Here is a 15,842-nt window from a genome sequence, read left to right as displayed (position 1 = left end):
TGGCCCCTCACTGCACCCGCACTATGACCACGAGTCACATGGTGGTGTTCCCTGCCTAATGTGCTAGTTGGTGCCTGAAGGCTAGAGGGGTGAGGTCACAGCCAAGGCCCTGGTCACCTTGTCACATCCATAGCATCAAGCTCACCTGTGGATTGGGCTCAATAATTCACTTTGGTACTTGGTTGGAACCACATCAGTGATTCTCAATCTCAACTGGCAAAAAATATCAATGCTGGGCCCCATCCTTAGATTCTGCTCTCATTGACTGGGGGGCTGGGGGTGGGGCTGGGTATCTGTATTTTTTAAAGCTGTCCAGGGTATCCTAAAGTGCAGTCAGGGTGGAGACTTGCCCACATGCTCCTTACCCAGGCGAATGTATTCAAGTTCTCGGTGAAGAAGGAAAAAAACCAGGAAGCATTTTGCCTAGTCCCAAATTTCACCTTTCCTCTTTCCTCTGTTGCCCCTGATGATGTCAGGACCTTTGGGAAGCTGTCAGGCTTCCAGCACTTCTGACGGAGAGGAAGGCAGACCCCAGCCTCCGCCCACTCCTGCCTGGAAGGATAGAGGCCCCGGAGATCTACCAAGGACATTCTAGACGGCTAACCAGGAAAAATGTCCTTAAAATTCTTTCCCCAGGGCCACAGTCCTCTTCTGACTCTATCTGTGTCCGGTCTGGCCTCTCCCATCCTGGATGGGCTGCCGAGGGCCCAGCCTCTCCCACAGGCAGGGCCCTCACCCTGCGGACTCACCGATGAGGAAGTTGGCATAGGCCGCAGAGGCACCATACTGCTTCTCCAGGAACTTGTTGAGGAACGTGGAGAGGCCGGCAATGACGGAGGAGAAGGTGCACTGGGCCAGGACCACGAGCATGAAGAGCGGGTTCATGAGCAGCCTCAGGAAGATGCGGGGAAACCCTGCACACAGATGGCTGTCAGGGGCCAAGCCTTCGTGGTGGTCATCCCAGGGGGACCTTGATACTACTCACTGCCCTTCCTCCTCCTCCAGGCAGCTCTCCTCTCTTTCTCATGGCAGATCTGAGGCACCAGAGTGTTCAGTGGCCAGTCTGGGGGCACACAGCCTCTCGACTCCCACTCAACATACTCATGGGCTAAGGAAAATGAGGACATGCCTAGAAGATATCAGGCGGAGGCTGGATAGAAATAGGACTAACACCGGGAATATTCTCTTCACACGACAGCCACCTCCATGTGAAAGGAGGGGAGAGAACATGGGGGCCAGACCGTGGAGGCGGACCTGACTGCTAAATCTGAGTCTCCTGAGACATGCATAGAAGCAGTCACCAGGACCCCCAGCAGAACTCCTCCCAGGAGATGGGCCAGTTACAGACCACCTGCTCCTACTGCCCTTCGCCACACACAACACCAAGTGGGCTGGGGTACCCCTGAGCCTCCCTCAAGCCAGACCCCACCCAGGGCTTTGCCGGCTCAGTCAGTTACGTTTAATGAAATCCAGCAGGGAGCTTCTTGGCTTGACCTCGTCCATCTTCCTTGCCTCATCCACTATGGTGGGAGATCTCTGAAGGCAGCAAAGGGGGTGAATATTAATTGCCCAGGCTCCCTGTCATGACCCTTCTCTGGGCCCTTGACCCTTCTGGTCTCAGTGGCCCAGGTGTGTGTTGGGGTGGGGGAGGGCACCCAGAGAATGCTCTCTTGAAGCGAACACCATCTGCATGTCAGTGAGCCCAGAGCTGTGGCTGCCAGCCAGAACACATCCCTGCCAATGCCTCCTGAAACACCTCAGGGCATGTTATTCACCTCTAACTTTCCCTTGACTGATGCCAAAAGGTATCTGATCAGATCTTACTCCCTGTCTCTCTGTCATGGGCACACTTCTTCCCTGCCCTCAGATTCCAGGGACTGCGGGCTTCTGGGATACACTGGTCTAGAATGACCTCTGTTTCCGGCTCTTTCTTTCTGTCTCCTCTGCAGAGTCACTGCTTCCTTGTGGGCCCAGAGTTGAGTCCTGCTCAACCAAAGCTTGGTCCTGGCCCCTGGCCCAAGCTTTCTGTTCATACCACTTCGGTGAGCTCACCTACCACTTACAAAGTCGTCAGCTGCAGCTCTGCACCCCTAACCAAGGTATGCCCGGCCCCCCGGGGAACACACCACCAGGCGTGGGAGCTCCCATGCGCTGAGTGCTTACGCACCATCAGGCACCATGCCCAGCATGCCACATGCATTGTCACTCCTCACAGTCTCCTCTGAGACAGGTGCTCTATCTCCAGTATTTTAAAGGAAACTAAGACACAGGCAACCTGCTCAAGATCAGTCAGCAAGGTTTTAAGTGGCACAGCTGGACTCAGACTCAGGTTTGCCTGACCCCAAAACCACCACAATGTACCACCAACCTCCAAAATTCTTCCCCAAGGCAAGAGGAGGCTCTCCTACCCCTTCTCCTCTTCCCACACAGGGGCCTAGACCTCACTGCCCAATGTGGAGCTCTGGCTCAGAACCATCATGCTAACTTTGGTCCCTCTTCTCCACAATCTGGCTCACTGCTGGGTTCTTGGCAACCCCTCCAAGAATATCTCTTCCTGTCCTCGCCTCAGCTGTCTAGAAACCACTGCGCTGGTACTCAGTCTCATCCCCCATCTACAAAGGCCTTTTCAGATGGCCAGCCTTCACTCGTCCCTGACTCCCCGACCTCAACCGAGCTGGCCACCCAGTCACAGCAGCGCCCCAGAACTTCATGGTTTAGACCCTCAGCCTAACATCAGAGCCCCACCCAGACTTCTCTTCTCTGTTTTCCATTCTCCTCCTTTCCTAACTTCTTTCCCAGCAGACAGGGCTGGCAGACACACAGAAGGTCCATGCGTTCACAGTAAGCTCACTCTCAGGCCACAGCTCTAGGGACCCCTTTCCCACTCAGTCCTGCAGGTTCATACGGTGCCGGGTCATATATTCGGCTTTTACTAGCTCTTAACTCTTTATCCCAGTTTAGATGAATTCAGTGCTTCCCAAACTACATTCCCCGGAGCCCTCCTGATGCCTGAGGTGTTGAGGTGGTAAGGGGACACTGGTAAGAACCCATCTTTTGGGAATTCACCAGCATTCTCCCCTCCTTAAAGCCTCTGAGAAGTCCTGCATCATGAAATATGGATTTCACCCAGAATTTGCTTAACTTGCTGCAGCTTCTCAGTTCAGTTTATTTTTGGCCTATACCTCCCTTTCTTGAACTTCTACAGGTAAAGTCATGGCTCTCAGAAACTTACCTCAGCTTCCCTGATCATTGTTTGAGGAAAGAAAAAAAAGGGGAAAGAGGTGAGAACCAAGGAGGCTGAGGAGATGAGCAGCCCAAGCCACCAGGCTCCAATCCACCGGGGGTCTCCAGGGCTCAGGTTAACTGCAGCTGGAAAGAAAGAAAAGGAAACAAGTGTTTTCTGGATGAATGTGGGATCTCATTTTACTGGAATGAGGGCCTCTGATCAGGGCAACTTTCTCCCTATGATAGAGAAGAGGTAAGCCATGAGCTACAACCTGGGTCAAGACAACATTCCCTCTCTAGGCCATCTGGTCTCCAGAGCATGGCGGCCACTCTCCATAAAGAGTGCATCAGAGAATCCCCAGTCTGAAGGAATCAAAACCTTGGCTTCACCTTATTTTATTCCCTACCCTTGGTAGGAATAACAGTGAAGGAAGCTGCAACCATTCTCCTCCAACCAATCGGAACACTGAGGACCAGAGAAGTCAGCTTTGCCCTGGTGCAAGGGTAAGACAGTGAGTGCCATTTGATCAATCAGTTTTAACCATTCTTTTTTTTTTTAATGTTTTTTTAAAATTTATTTTTGAGAGTTAGAGAGAGACAGCGTGAGCAGGGGAGGGTCAGAGAGAGAGGGAGATGCAGAATCCAGAGACAGGCTCCAGGCTCTGAGCTAGCTGTCAGCACAGAGCCTGATGCGGCGCTCGAACCACAAGTGTGAGATCATGACCTGAGCCGAAGACGGAAGCTTAACCGACTGAGCCACCCAGGTGCCCCTGTTTTAACCATTCTTAACCACTGGATGCTACTGCCTCCCATCTTTACTGATCTCTAACAAGTGAGTCCCCAGAGTCCTTAGGAGGAGCATAAAAGAACAACCATCAACACAGTGAGCTCCTTGGCCTCCAAAGGAAATGGTTTTCCTGGGACGTCTCCCGTCCACATCTGAGAGTCTATCATGTGTTTCTCTTTGTAAAGAAATGACATGGGCATAGAGGGATGGAGAAGGTAGCCTTACGGCCCTCAGCTAAACAATGCAGGCATTTCTAGGCACTGCCCCTCGTACTGAGAGCTCAGCTGCTAGTTTCTTTGGGCAATTAAGAGGCAACTCAGGAAGTTCCAGTAAAAGGGCAAAGATGGCTTGCCTCTGAGGCAGAAAGCTGCCCCTGGCTTTTCCTCGTCATGTGAGGTTAAGGCAGGAGACACCTCAAGGAAGGCATCGTGGTCCCACGGTCCCCAGGAGCAGGAGTCTGTGGACTCCGGCAGCATGGCAGGCTTAACACCTGTCTACATTCTTTGTGAGATGGGCAGACCCTGATCTGTGTGCCAGGAACTGTTGGGGGTGTTATTCCTGAGGGTGTGGCTCAGACCTGCCTTCTAGCTACATCTTCTGACTGGAGGGAACTTTACGTATCAGCCCCACACCCCACACATGTCCCACCTCTTGGCTTAGTCCACGAGTTTTTCTCCACCTGGAAGGCCTGCCCTCCCAGTACCACCTGCAGAAATCCCACCCATCGGTGGGGCTCGGTGCAGACATCAGCGGCCTGGGAAGCCCTCCCTGCCCGCCTCAGGAAAGAGCACTTTCTCCTGCGTTGGAGCTACCAAAGCAGTTCGCCCACTCCTGTTACAGTGCTGGCCCTCCCTGCCTTGTGGGACACTAGGTGCCGTGGGACAAACTTACAAAGGCCAGGAGTCCTTGCAGGATTCATTATGGGGCTAGCTTCGTGAATGGTTAACTCAGTGCTTGTGCCCCTAGTTTATGGATTGTATTTTCTCGTTCTAAGATACACAGTGACTTGGTCTATACCATTTTGTGAAGAACAAGGCTCACACCTGTGAACCTCTCAGTATATATCAAGCATGTGCTAATCCTTACAACAACTCTATTTTACTGTCACTAGCCCCATCTTACAGATGAGAAAACTGAGGCACAGAAAGATGAAAACACTTGCTCAAGAGCACTCAGCCAGTGAGAGGTATAACCAGCATTAGATACAAGTTGCCTACTACCAGCACCCACAGAGTTAAACACGGTGTTATACCCTTCTGGATGTGAATCATAATCCATGTGTATATTTTATGTACTGCTTCTTTTTCCCCCTCAAAAGAGCTCTTATCAAATCTTATTTTTAAACAATCATGGAATTAAAGAACCATTTTTTTTGAGAGACAGAGAGAGAGAGAGAGATTGAGCATGAGTGGGGGAGGGGCAGAGACAGAGGGGGACACAGAATCCAAAGCAGGCTCCAGGCTCCGAGCTGTCAACACAGAACTGGATGCAGGGCTCGAACCCACAAACTGTGAGATCATGCCCTGGTCCAAAGTCGGATGCTTAACTGACTGAGCCACCCAGGTGCTCCCCATAAAACTATTTTTAGCACCACCACCAAGAAGGGCAGCAGTGTTGGCAACACCTGAGGCCCTGCTCTAGGTCTCAAGGTTTCCTGTTACAACTTCTTGAGGACAGGAAGTGTGTTTTCCAGCCCAGCCTGGTAAGAGGTGGCACGCTGTCTGCTCCTGGTTGTCTGAGGCTCTGCAAGTAAACGAGTGAGTGAAAGAGGAGCCTGAGCATCTGGAGTCGAAGCTTCATTTTCTCCTGGACTGTCTGGGGCTTGGAGGCCGCTTTGTGGTGCTGGTGATGGAATGGGTGTCCCCGCCCACACTCACCTAGGTCCACTCTGCCGTAGTCCACGAAGATCTGCAGCATGACGGAGCCCAGCAGGTACCCGAAAGCCGGTCCAAACACAGAGATGGCAAATAAGATGGCTGGAAACAGGAGCAGGGAAAGGAGGCTGAGGGAGATGGAGAGGGTACCAGGTTCTTCCCCTGAGGGATTCCTGAGATGTCACCTCATCTGTCCCCGTGGCCCTGACACGTCCACACTGAAGGCATTTCCCATAGACAGGACCAGAATCCCTCAAGGTTCTGAGATGTGCAGAACCAAAGCTGTTTCTCCTCCAGCCAGCTCCCACAGAGGTCCGCTTGTCCAGAGGAAAAAGCCTCCCCCGCTGGGGGTACTGGGGGTGAAGCTCCCCGCAAATGCAATGCTGGGGGCCCTGGCAGGAGCTGTGTGGCAACCAAGCCTGTGGGTGTGCTTGGTCTGGTTTGGGACGTGGGCCTTGAGAATGCTCACTGTGCCTTGTTCTAAGGGAAGGATGGGGCAGTCAGATGGTCATCTGTTATTGGCTTTGCTTGTGCCACTTTGAAGCCAAACTGTCCCTAAGTGGGTGGTTTAGGAAGACAGGTGTTCCCCGGCCAGTGCCTAGATGACAGGACAGTAACAGTTTAAGGAGTTGATAAAAGAGGTGCCTGAGCCCAGCATACAGCTGAGTGGTTATAGACATCACTTATGTAATCCCACAACTGCCCAGTGCACAGATACTGTTAGCCTGTTCTATAGGTGAGAAACCCGGGGCCCGGAGCCCAGCCACCTGCAGAATCACACAGCAAGTAGATTAACAGAGCTGGCATTCAAACCAGATCTCTGGTCCCCAAAGCTCTGCATTCATTTACTGTGTTGTGGGGCAAAGAGGGTTAGACCTCGATTCAGCCCCTCGGGGCCTGAGCGAGTGCCACATCAGGACCGGGCCCCTCCCCCACAGCCTTCCTCAAGCAGGTGACTCACAGATGTACAGGGGTGAGTTGTTGGGCTCAGAGAAGTCATCCACGTAGGAGATCCCAAATGGCTGAATGGGCACCGTCCCAACGCCTGCCAGCAGCTGGGCGACCACCATGAGACCCCACATGCTGCTGGTCTCCTTCCGGGAGCCCTGGGTGGTGCCGTGGCACTTGCTGGGGGGCAGGTCCTGCCGGTGCTTCTGACAGAGCTCAGCCTGGAAGTGGCTGTTGTTCCCTGTAATGAGAGAGCACACCGGTCACCACCTCCTGAGTCTCCTGGGTCCACCAGTTGGCCTCCGAAGCTGGCCTTTCTCCCAGGCCTTTAGGGGGTGACTGTTGGTGAGAGAAAGGTGAGTGCAGGCTTCTTGTTCTGCAAACAGCCCTTCCTAGGTGGGAGAGGAAATTTTCTGCCCATGGGGATCCATTCTTTGTCCTCCATGGGTAACAGGCAGGGAGCTGAGCATGGAGGCCAATACCATCATTCCTGGAGGAAAGGTCACCCAGGTGCAAAAGGGGGTTCCAGGATCAAACCCCAGGGTTGCTGCCCTGAAGTGCTCCATGCTCAGCCTCAGGCTTGGGGCCCCCATGGTGTGGCTCTTGTTAGCAGGATAAAGGTCATTCTGTCTCACAGAAGACACTGTCACTCCCACCTGGGATGCATCCCTCCTGTGTCATGACTCCTGGAGCCTGATTCCTGGATAAGCCTGGCACTGTGTCACAATGGAGAGCCTTGCCAAAGGCATTTAATGTCCTTACCAAACATGGGCAGCAATCAAGAATCCTACAACTTGGGAAGCTGGAAAGGACTTTGAGACCTTCTAGTTCAATCTATCCTCATACAAATGGGGACCTCAGGCTGCACTGCCAGGAGCAGGCTGCACCTTAGACCCTTCTGTGAGGGTCCCAGAAACTCCCTGTGTGCCGTGTGTATCATGCTGCCTGTGGCTGTGGGGACCTGGTCAGGCTGGACTGCCACTGTCATGCCCATACCAACCAATTAGCACTGTCCGCTCTCCAAGGCCTTGAGAGTTCTTGAGGGCTCCCATCCATAAAATCCCTTCTTTTCTCACCTTGTCCAGGCCAATTGCAAACCACTGACATCACCGATCTTGCTCTGCTAACATGATTCCCTCTAATTCCCCTTTGGTGTGCTCCCAGAGAGGGCACAGCCCTGATCTATGTGGGCCTCAAAGCCTTACAGAGAGGAAACATGAGGGCTGTGGACCAGATCTGCCCCTCATGCTCTGCCCAGGGCTGTCCTCCTCATTGCCTCTCTCTTCCCCCAGGCACAATGTGCTCTGTCTAGCCTGGCCCCACCCCCACCTGTCCTTACACTGGTGTTTGTATAGGACACATTTGAAAACTGCTGGCCTACGGGGCTCTCCCATCGAATAGGGAGTCCTGTCCCAGGAGCAGCAAGGGATGGCAAGATTATCTTCTTATCAGGGTCATCCAGACAGGGAGAAAGCTTGGATGCTAAGTCCTGAAAAGACTCCTGTACCAAAGTTCATTTGTCTTCAGGTGTTCAGTTATTTGGCCAGTAGTGACTATGGGCAGGCACTCTACTAGGGTGGGAACAAGGAGGGGACTGAGACAGGAATAGGTGTTGCCACTACAAATCCTCCAGCCTTTTGTGGCACACAGATGAAGAAGCACCCACAATAGTGCCTGATCCAATCAAAACCTGATGGTTGTGCATCCTGAGATTATATACATACATATAACATACACATGTATATGTGTATATATATATAATCTCTTATATAAGAGAGAGAATATATATATTATATATATAATATATATAAAGAATATATATAAATAAAATATATATTATATATTATGTATATTATATATATAAAGAATATATATATTATATATATAAAAGAGATTATATATATATAAAAGATTATGTGTGTGTGTATATATATGTATATATATATAAAGATGTGGAAAAAGTTAGGGCCCCTGTACATTGCTGGTAGGAATGTAAAATGGTGCAGCCACTATGGAAAACAGTATGGCAGTTCCTCAAAAAATTAAAAAATACAGCTACCAGGGGCCTCTGGGTGGTTTAGTCGGGTTAGGCATCCAATTCTTGATTTTGGTTCAGGTCATGATCTCACTGTCTATGGGATCGAGCCCTGCATCAGGCTCTGTGCTGACAGTGCTTGGGATTCTCTTTCTCTCTGTCTCTCCCCTGATCGCACTCTATTTCCAAATAAATAAATAAACTAAAAAAAATACAACTACCATATGATTCAGCATTTATACTTCTGGGTATATATTCAAAAAAAGAATTTAAAGCAGGACTTGAACAGTATACCAGCTTTCATAACAGAGTTACTCACAGTAACCAAATGTAGAAACAATCAAAGTGTCCATCAATGGATGAATGGATAAGTAAAATGTGATATATACATGCAATGGAATATCACTGAGCCTCGAAAAGGAAGGGGATTCTGACAAGTGCTGCATGCACAATGGAAGACCCCTGAAGACATTATGCTAACTGAAATAAGCCAGGCACAGAAGTACAAATATTGCATGACTCCACTTACATGAAGGAACTAGAATAGATATTCATAGAGACAGAAAGTAGAATGGTGGTTACCAGTGGCTGGGAGCAAGGGGGAATGGGGAGTTAGTGTTTAATGGGGACAACTTCAGTTGGGAAAGATGAAAAGTTCTAGAAATGGATGGTGTTGATGGTGGTACAATACTGTAAATGTACTTAATGCTGTTGAACTGTACATTTAAAAATAGAATGGTAAACGTCATGTGTTATATATATATATGTAAATAATAATATAGCCCAGGTCCACATGAGTTGGGAGAGAACAGGAGGCATGTAGGTGAAGCACCATACCCAGTGCTGTTGGGAGAGGGCTTGGGAAAAGATTCCTGGAGAAAATGGCCCTGAGCTAAGAGGAGGCAAGCGGAGTAGACAAAGATCGGCAGTGAGGACTGAGAAGCAGCCTGTGGAGGGGCTCAGAGATGTGGGTTAAGCGCTGTATGGCAGAGAATTAAGTTCAGTGTGGTCAGTGTGCACATATACCTAGGGTGAGGCCATGGCCACTCCTGGAAGGCTTTTGTATCCTGGGAAGGGGCATGGATCGTATCCTAAGGAAAATTCCAGAAGATCATGAGGGGGGATAGTACAACGAACACAATGAAGGGATTAAGACCAGCTTGCAAGGCCCCTGTGTAGGGAGTGGAATTGACCAGGTAAAGAGATATTTCAGCGGCAAAATAGGTGAGGCTGTGCATTCCAGGAGGGGTGGAGGGTAGTGGTCACTCTATGGTCATGCAGATACTGACTCACGCCTGGAAGCATGTGTGAGACATAGGCCAGGCTGGCTTCAGGAGTTCAGCTGCATGACAAATGAAGGACTGGAGAAGAAGTATTTCTTTCAAGAGTTCTAGTTTTTGGGGCGCCTGGGTGGCTTGGTCAGTTGAGCGTCCAACTTTGGCTCAGGTCATGATCTCACAGTTCATGAGTCTGAGCCCCATGTCAGGCTCTGTGCTGACAGCTCAGGGCCTGGAGCTGCTTCAGATTTTGTCTTCTTCTCTCTCTGCCCCTCCTGTGATTGCTCTCTGTCTGTCTCTCTTTCAAAAATAATAAACACTAATTTAAAAAAAAAAGAGAGTTCTAGTTCTTTATTTCTCTGATTCTGGTTGTTTTATTACATTCACATTTATTAGAACACTGTTGCTGGCTTGGCTGGCAGAATTATTTTTTGTGGGACATTTCATGAAATTTCACCTAATGAAACGTCCAGGAGATGAAAAGCTCTGGGGATCATTTGTTATTATTAACTTTTAAAGTGTCAGATTATGTCAGGAACTGCCTTTATTAAAAATGTGTATTTTAAGAATATAATCAATTGGCCCCAACTTCAAGTCTACAGAGTTCCTCTTAGGCTCTTCTGCATTCCAGATCGATTCAAGATCTCCTAACAAACTCTCTTTCCCTTATGCCAGCCATGAATGGGGCCAAATCTACCCTGGCCCAGGCCGTGACTCATGTGAAATTCACCTGCAGAGGGCAAGGCTTCCTTCACCAGGGAGTGGCGCCCTGAGGGAAGCAGCAGCTAGCTGTCCTGGAGGGAGGTAGTGAGACTCGGAGCCATGAAAAATAGGGCACTGCCATGGGCAGGACCCACTGCTCCCTGGCTTGATGTGGGTACAGGTGTTTATGTCAGAAATAAACATAGTGAGCTTCCCAAGAACTCATGCCTAGGATTTCCTGTGGTGGGTGGCCTTGGCCAGCTTGCTCTGGTGAGAGAGGAGTCTTCTAGAATTTAGACCGTTGGGCTCTTCTATTAAAAATCTAGAGGACAGGGGTTGGTGAGTCCAAGGGCTGGAAGAAGGGGGAGGAAAAGATCTTGTATCAGAAGACTTTAGCACATCTGGGGGTGGAGGGGGAGCTTGGCTTTCTTCACCTCACTCCACCCCTCTCCTCTCTGGAATGGATTTCCCAGCTTCCTTTGGGAGCTCAGTCCCATGTGAAGGAGAGAGAGCAACCTCTCCCCATTTTTTCAAGCATTCCAGGAAAGGCCCTGTTCCCAGTTACTCTCCATTGACTTATGGAAGCACATCACCCTCCTCTTCCAGTGTCGCTAGTTCTCATCTTCCCACCGTGTCAAATCCTGTGGTAGGGTCAGAGAAATGCCTGTCTACTCCAGTCACCGCAGACTCCAAAGGCTGCCTGCCCACCCAAGGTCGCTTTCCTCCATCTTGGAGGGCCCTGGGAAACGGAGGGAGGGGAGTCTTCATTAGAGGGATGTCAGTCTGTTTCTCATCTTCCCTGAGGCAGACTTCTGGAAGGCTCAAGTTCATCAGAGCACATTCTTTTCCCACAAGACACCAGAAGTCTGGCTGTGCCAGTTTTCACAGGGCTGTGAAATGCTAACTAGAAACAGGCTGGGACCTCTCCCCTCCTCCAGCTACCCCAGCACAACCCCAGCTGCACGTGAGTCAACCCTCTGACTCATTCCACAATATAAATGCAGAGTTTCAGTTCTAATTTCTGGACCCCTCAGTGGGTTTGAAAAGATAGGGGACTGTGGCAAGAAGGTGTACTTCCCCCAGAATGGGACCCACAGAGACAGGGCAAATCTGGGCAGACTGAGGTCGAGCCACTCCACTGTTCAAGGACACACATTCCAGGTGTGGCCAGCCTGAGGCCAGGCTCCGAAGCACATAATGATCTGAAACCTGGTCCAAGAGAGAAGCCGAGAAGGGTCGAGCAACACAGGAAGGCCATGGCAAATGGGGCTTTCCTTTGACTAGTCATTGTCATCATTCTGGTAGAGGAAAGAGAGAGTTCTTCTGGAAAACAGAACAGTATCAGTGAGTTCTTCTTCAAGTCATATTCCTGGAAAGCCACACATTACCTCCCTGCTCAGAAGATAGCATGGTTTGTGGGCGAGTAGGGTCAAATGAGGAGGAGGTTGGCAAGACCCAAGTCTCAGAAGCAATCCATAAGAGAATAATAGGTGATAAAGGTAGGAGGGTGCTTCCAGAGAGTTTTCTGGAAACATGGCTAAGCTGCAAGCCCTCAGGCTATCAGCAAACTCCTGGAACCCCATTCAGAATGTTCCACCCTGAAGGACCTATTTCCCCATCCTCCTAAATTCAGCACTACTCAAGAGTTCTTCCCGAAACTCTGGCAACACCCACCATCAAACCTGGAACAGACTGTCCCAAATACGGCCCATGATTTGAAATCAAATTGGTTTGCAGACTGGGTTGTTCACACATCAGAAGTGATTAGATGCCCAGTGGAGTTCACAAAGTCTTATTAATCTGTAAATGCCCCTGTAGTAATATGTGGTCTATTCCATTAGGCTGAGTTTCATTTTGGGAAACTAGGAGAACATATTCTTCTGTATCAGCAGAAACTGAGTTAGGGTTGACAGCCTGAGTCACATCATGGGGCAATGGAAGGAATTTATATTTTATAGCCAGACAAACTAAGTACAAATTTTAGTTCTACTGCCCATTGGTTGGGGGACCTCTCAGAACCTCAATGTCTTCATCTTCAAAACAGATATAATAATAATACCTACCTTGCATTCATCTTCAAAACAGATATAATAATAATACCTACCTTGCAATGTTCATATTAGGATTAAAAATAATGAGTATATCATAAATTGGGACATAGGGCTCACATAAAATCAATTTTCACCCAAGGACATCAGAAACTTTGAGAAATTTAAAGGGAGAAGGGAGATGGCAGAATTCTGGAGACAGGCAATAATGCCCAAGTTTCCAAGAACTTGGGGACTGGGTCTGAAATCTAGAGACAAGTAAGATCAGTGCTGATCACTGGCAGTGGATGGACTGTAATAAAGGAGCTGCTTGGAAGGCTTCATATCTATGAAGGAAAAGAGAGCTCGAGGGAGGAAAAGGAGAATGTTCCTGTGCTCTACTCTCAGACTGAGTTTCCAAGACTAGTTCTGAGGCTGAGGCTGGACACCCCTTCCCACACGGCCGCCCTGGCACTAGAGGAGCCCTGGGGAAAATGCCTACTTGTACTGAGGAGGCCATGTGGCCAATGAGCTGCACTGAAAGGACAGGTCCACTGCATGTTACAGTGCTGGCCCGGGGCTTTGCCCACCCACACCTTTGCCCCTCCACCCTCAAGAATCGCCACCAGTCCAAGGAAGAAGGCATCATCCGGCTTGGCTCATCATCAAAACTGTTTTTTAGTGGATAGGAGGGAAGGAAGCCATACCTCAGTGAGCAGGATGGCGGCTCAAAGACATTTAATTTTAATTCTGGAAGAGATGTGCACTTAATATGTACCCCCCCAATTGGGAATGAAGCAGAACTTATTATTCACAGATTTATTCAGTACGCTGATGAAGAGCTCTTTGGGAAAAAAAAAAAAGTGATTAGCTGAGCCAACATGAGTTCATCAAGAGTCAGCCATGCCAAACCAACCTCATTTCCTTTGTTAGTGGGGCTCCCAGACCAGCAGGAAGTTGTAACATGGTGTTACTTGACTGGAGGAAGCCTTTTGACAAAACCTGTCATGATATCCTGGTAGACAAGATGCCGACACGTGGCTGAAGAATCCTCTGGGGAGAACCGGCCTGAAGCTTGCCCAGGGCAGGCATCAATGGGCCAGTGTGACCCGGAAGATGGGGGCCCTAGATGAATACCACTCAACAGTGTTGTCATGGGCTGGGGTGAAAGCAGGAACAGCTGACAAATTTGTGAATGACACAAAGCTGGGAGGGATGGATAACAAGATAGTCCAAAGCCTGAAAACTCAAAATTAGGTCCCAGGGCATAAGGAGGGGCTTTAACCAAAGAGAATGAATCTAATAGAGTCACTTTGGGCTGCTATACCAAAGTATCATGGACTGGGTGGCTTGTAAACAAGGTATTTATTTCTCACAGTTCTGGAAGCTGGATGTCTGTGATCAGGGAGCCAGCACAGATATGTTCCAACGAGAGCCTCTTCTGGGTGGCAGACTGCTGGCTTCTATGTCCTCAGAAGGCAGAAAGAGTGAGGGAGTCCTCTGGTGTCTTATAAGGGCTCTGATCCCATTCATGAGGGCACAACCCTCGTGACCTAATCATCTCCCAAAGGCCCCACCTTCCAACACTATCCTGTTGGTACTGACTTCTCTTTGCTGTTCTCCCCTGTTAGATCTGAGTCTCACTCCCTTTCTGATGGTGGCCAATCTGGGCTCTGATCCTTGGAAAGTCCTCTTGTTCCTGAGAGAAAGAAACTGCTCTTGCTGGTTTCCTGTCTCCTGCAGGGTAGCACGCTGCCCGAATGTGCCTGGTGATTCCCATTTCAAGCCTTCGGGCCACAGGAGCACTTCTGCTCTACCAGGTGTGGCAAGAAGAGCAGAGAGTTCCTCCCTGTGTCCCTCAGGGATCCTCGGGGAGTCCCAGGCCCCCTGCAGGAGAGATCAATGGTTTCTTCAAACCATATTCCCCAGTGGGACAGGGGTCTGCACTCTTTCTGTGGGGTTACTTCTCACTGCCTAACAGTTTTCCTGGAATAGTAACCAGCCTTTCTTTTCCACCCCGCATGCTAACTCTCCCAGGGAGACCCCACCAAGCCCTGCACGGCACCTAAGGGGTCCTGCAGAAGTGACTCTCCCCTGGAGCAGGATGCAGGATACAACTTGCAGGATACAGCTCACCCAATGCCAAGCACAGCTGCCACCCCAGGCTCATTCCTGAACCAGGGAAATGACTAAACAAGCCTCGAGGGTTTGACGGGGAGGGGGAGCCAAGCTCAGATCCCTACTTAGACCTCAGCTGGAGACCCAGGAGAACAGGGGGTCTCGTTTCCAGGCTGGCCAAGGCAGGGGGCAGGGGGATTGTGACTTGCCCACAAAACAGATGGGAAGAAAACCTGACAGAGAGTCGACTATTCTCCTACCCACTGCTTGGGTCTTTAGAGGGGCCATGGTGCTACTGCCATGGGGACGACCAGTCTCTCCTTCCCCTAATGTCCAACACTACAGGATAGCATTCTCTGTCACTTCTCCACATTGGCTTCTATCCCTTCCTACACTCTGCATTAAAGAATGGTTCACATCAAATCTCATTAGTTTCTGTTGTGCTCATCTGTTTTGGGCTGTTTTTTCCTCAGGTGATTTAATAACCCCCATGTGTTTTGTGATTTTCCCCTCTCTTATTGTTTTGTCTTCCTTTTCAGGTTAAATAGATCCAACTGGCAAGGTTGTACAATTTCTGCACCAACTGCCCACTCTCTCATGACCCCCAACACACGCACACTTTCCCCTTCCCCCCACATACCCTCCCGCTTCCACACCCCAACCAACCTCCGCCATACACACTTTCATATACCCTCTCACACACATCCTCTCACACACATTCTCTCAAATACACCTTCTCAAACACACCCTCTCAGACTACCTCTCACACACACCCTCTCACATACACCCTCTCAAACACACCCTCTCACACATATCCTCTCACACACACCCTCTCACACACACCCTCTC

General features: G+C 49.8%; 1 protein-coding gene across 1 annotated transcript in view; it reads right to left on the bottom strand.

The window, feature by feature from the left end:
* Positions 1–15,842, bottom strand: part of SLCO2A1 (solute carrier organic anion transporter family member 2A1) — an 86,297-nt gene that overhangs the window by 13,148 nt on the left and 57,307 nt on the right. The window contains exons 4-8 of the mRNA XM_039243840.1: positions 6,848–7,075; positions 5,890–5,988; positions 3,233–3,369; positions 1,458–1,536; positions 750–914 (exon numbers count right to left, since the gene is read on the bottom strand). Coding sequence (XP_039099771.1) covers positions 750–914; positions 1,458–1,536; positions 3,233–3,369; positions 5,890–5,988; positions 6,848–7,075 — 708 coding nt within the window. The remainder of the gene's footprint in view (positions 1–749; positions 915–1,457; positions 1,537–3,232; positions 3,370–5,889; positions 5,989–6,847; positions 7,076–15,842) is intronic.

This window comes from Hyaena hyaena, unplaced genomic scaffold (assembly GCF_003009895.1).
Source record: "Hyaena hyaena isolate Hyena2069 unplaced genomic scaffold, ASM300989v1 scaffold_234, whole genome shotgun sequence".
Lineage (NCBI taxonomy): Eukaryota > Metazoa > Chordata > Mammalia > Carnivora > Hyaenidae > Hyaena > Hyaena hyaena.
Note: the sequence above shows the minus strand (reverse complement) of the source record. Positions and strands in the feature narration are given on the sequence as shown.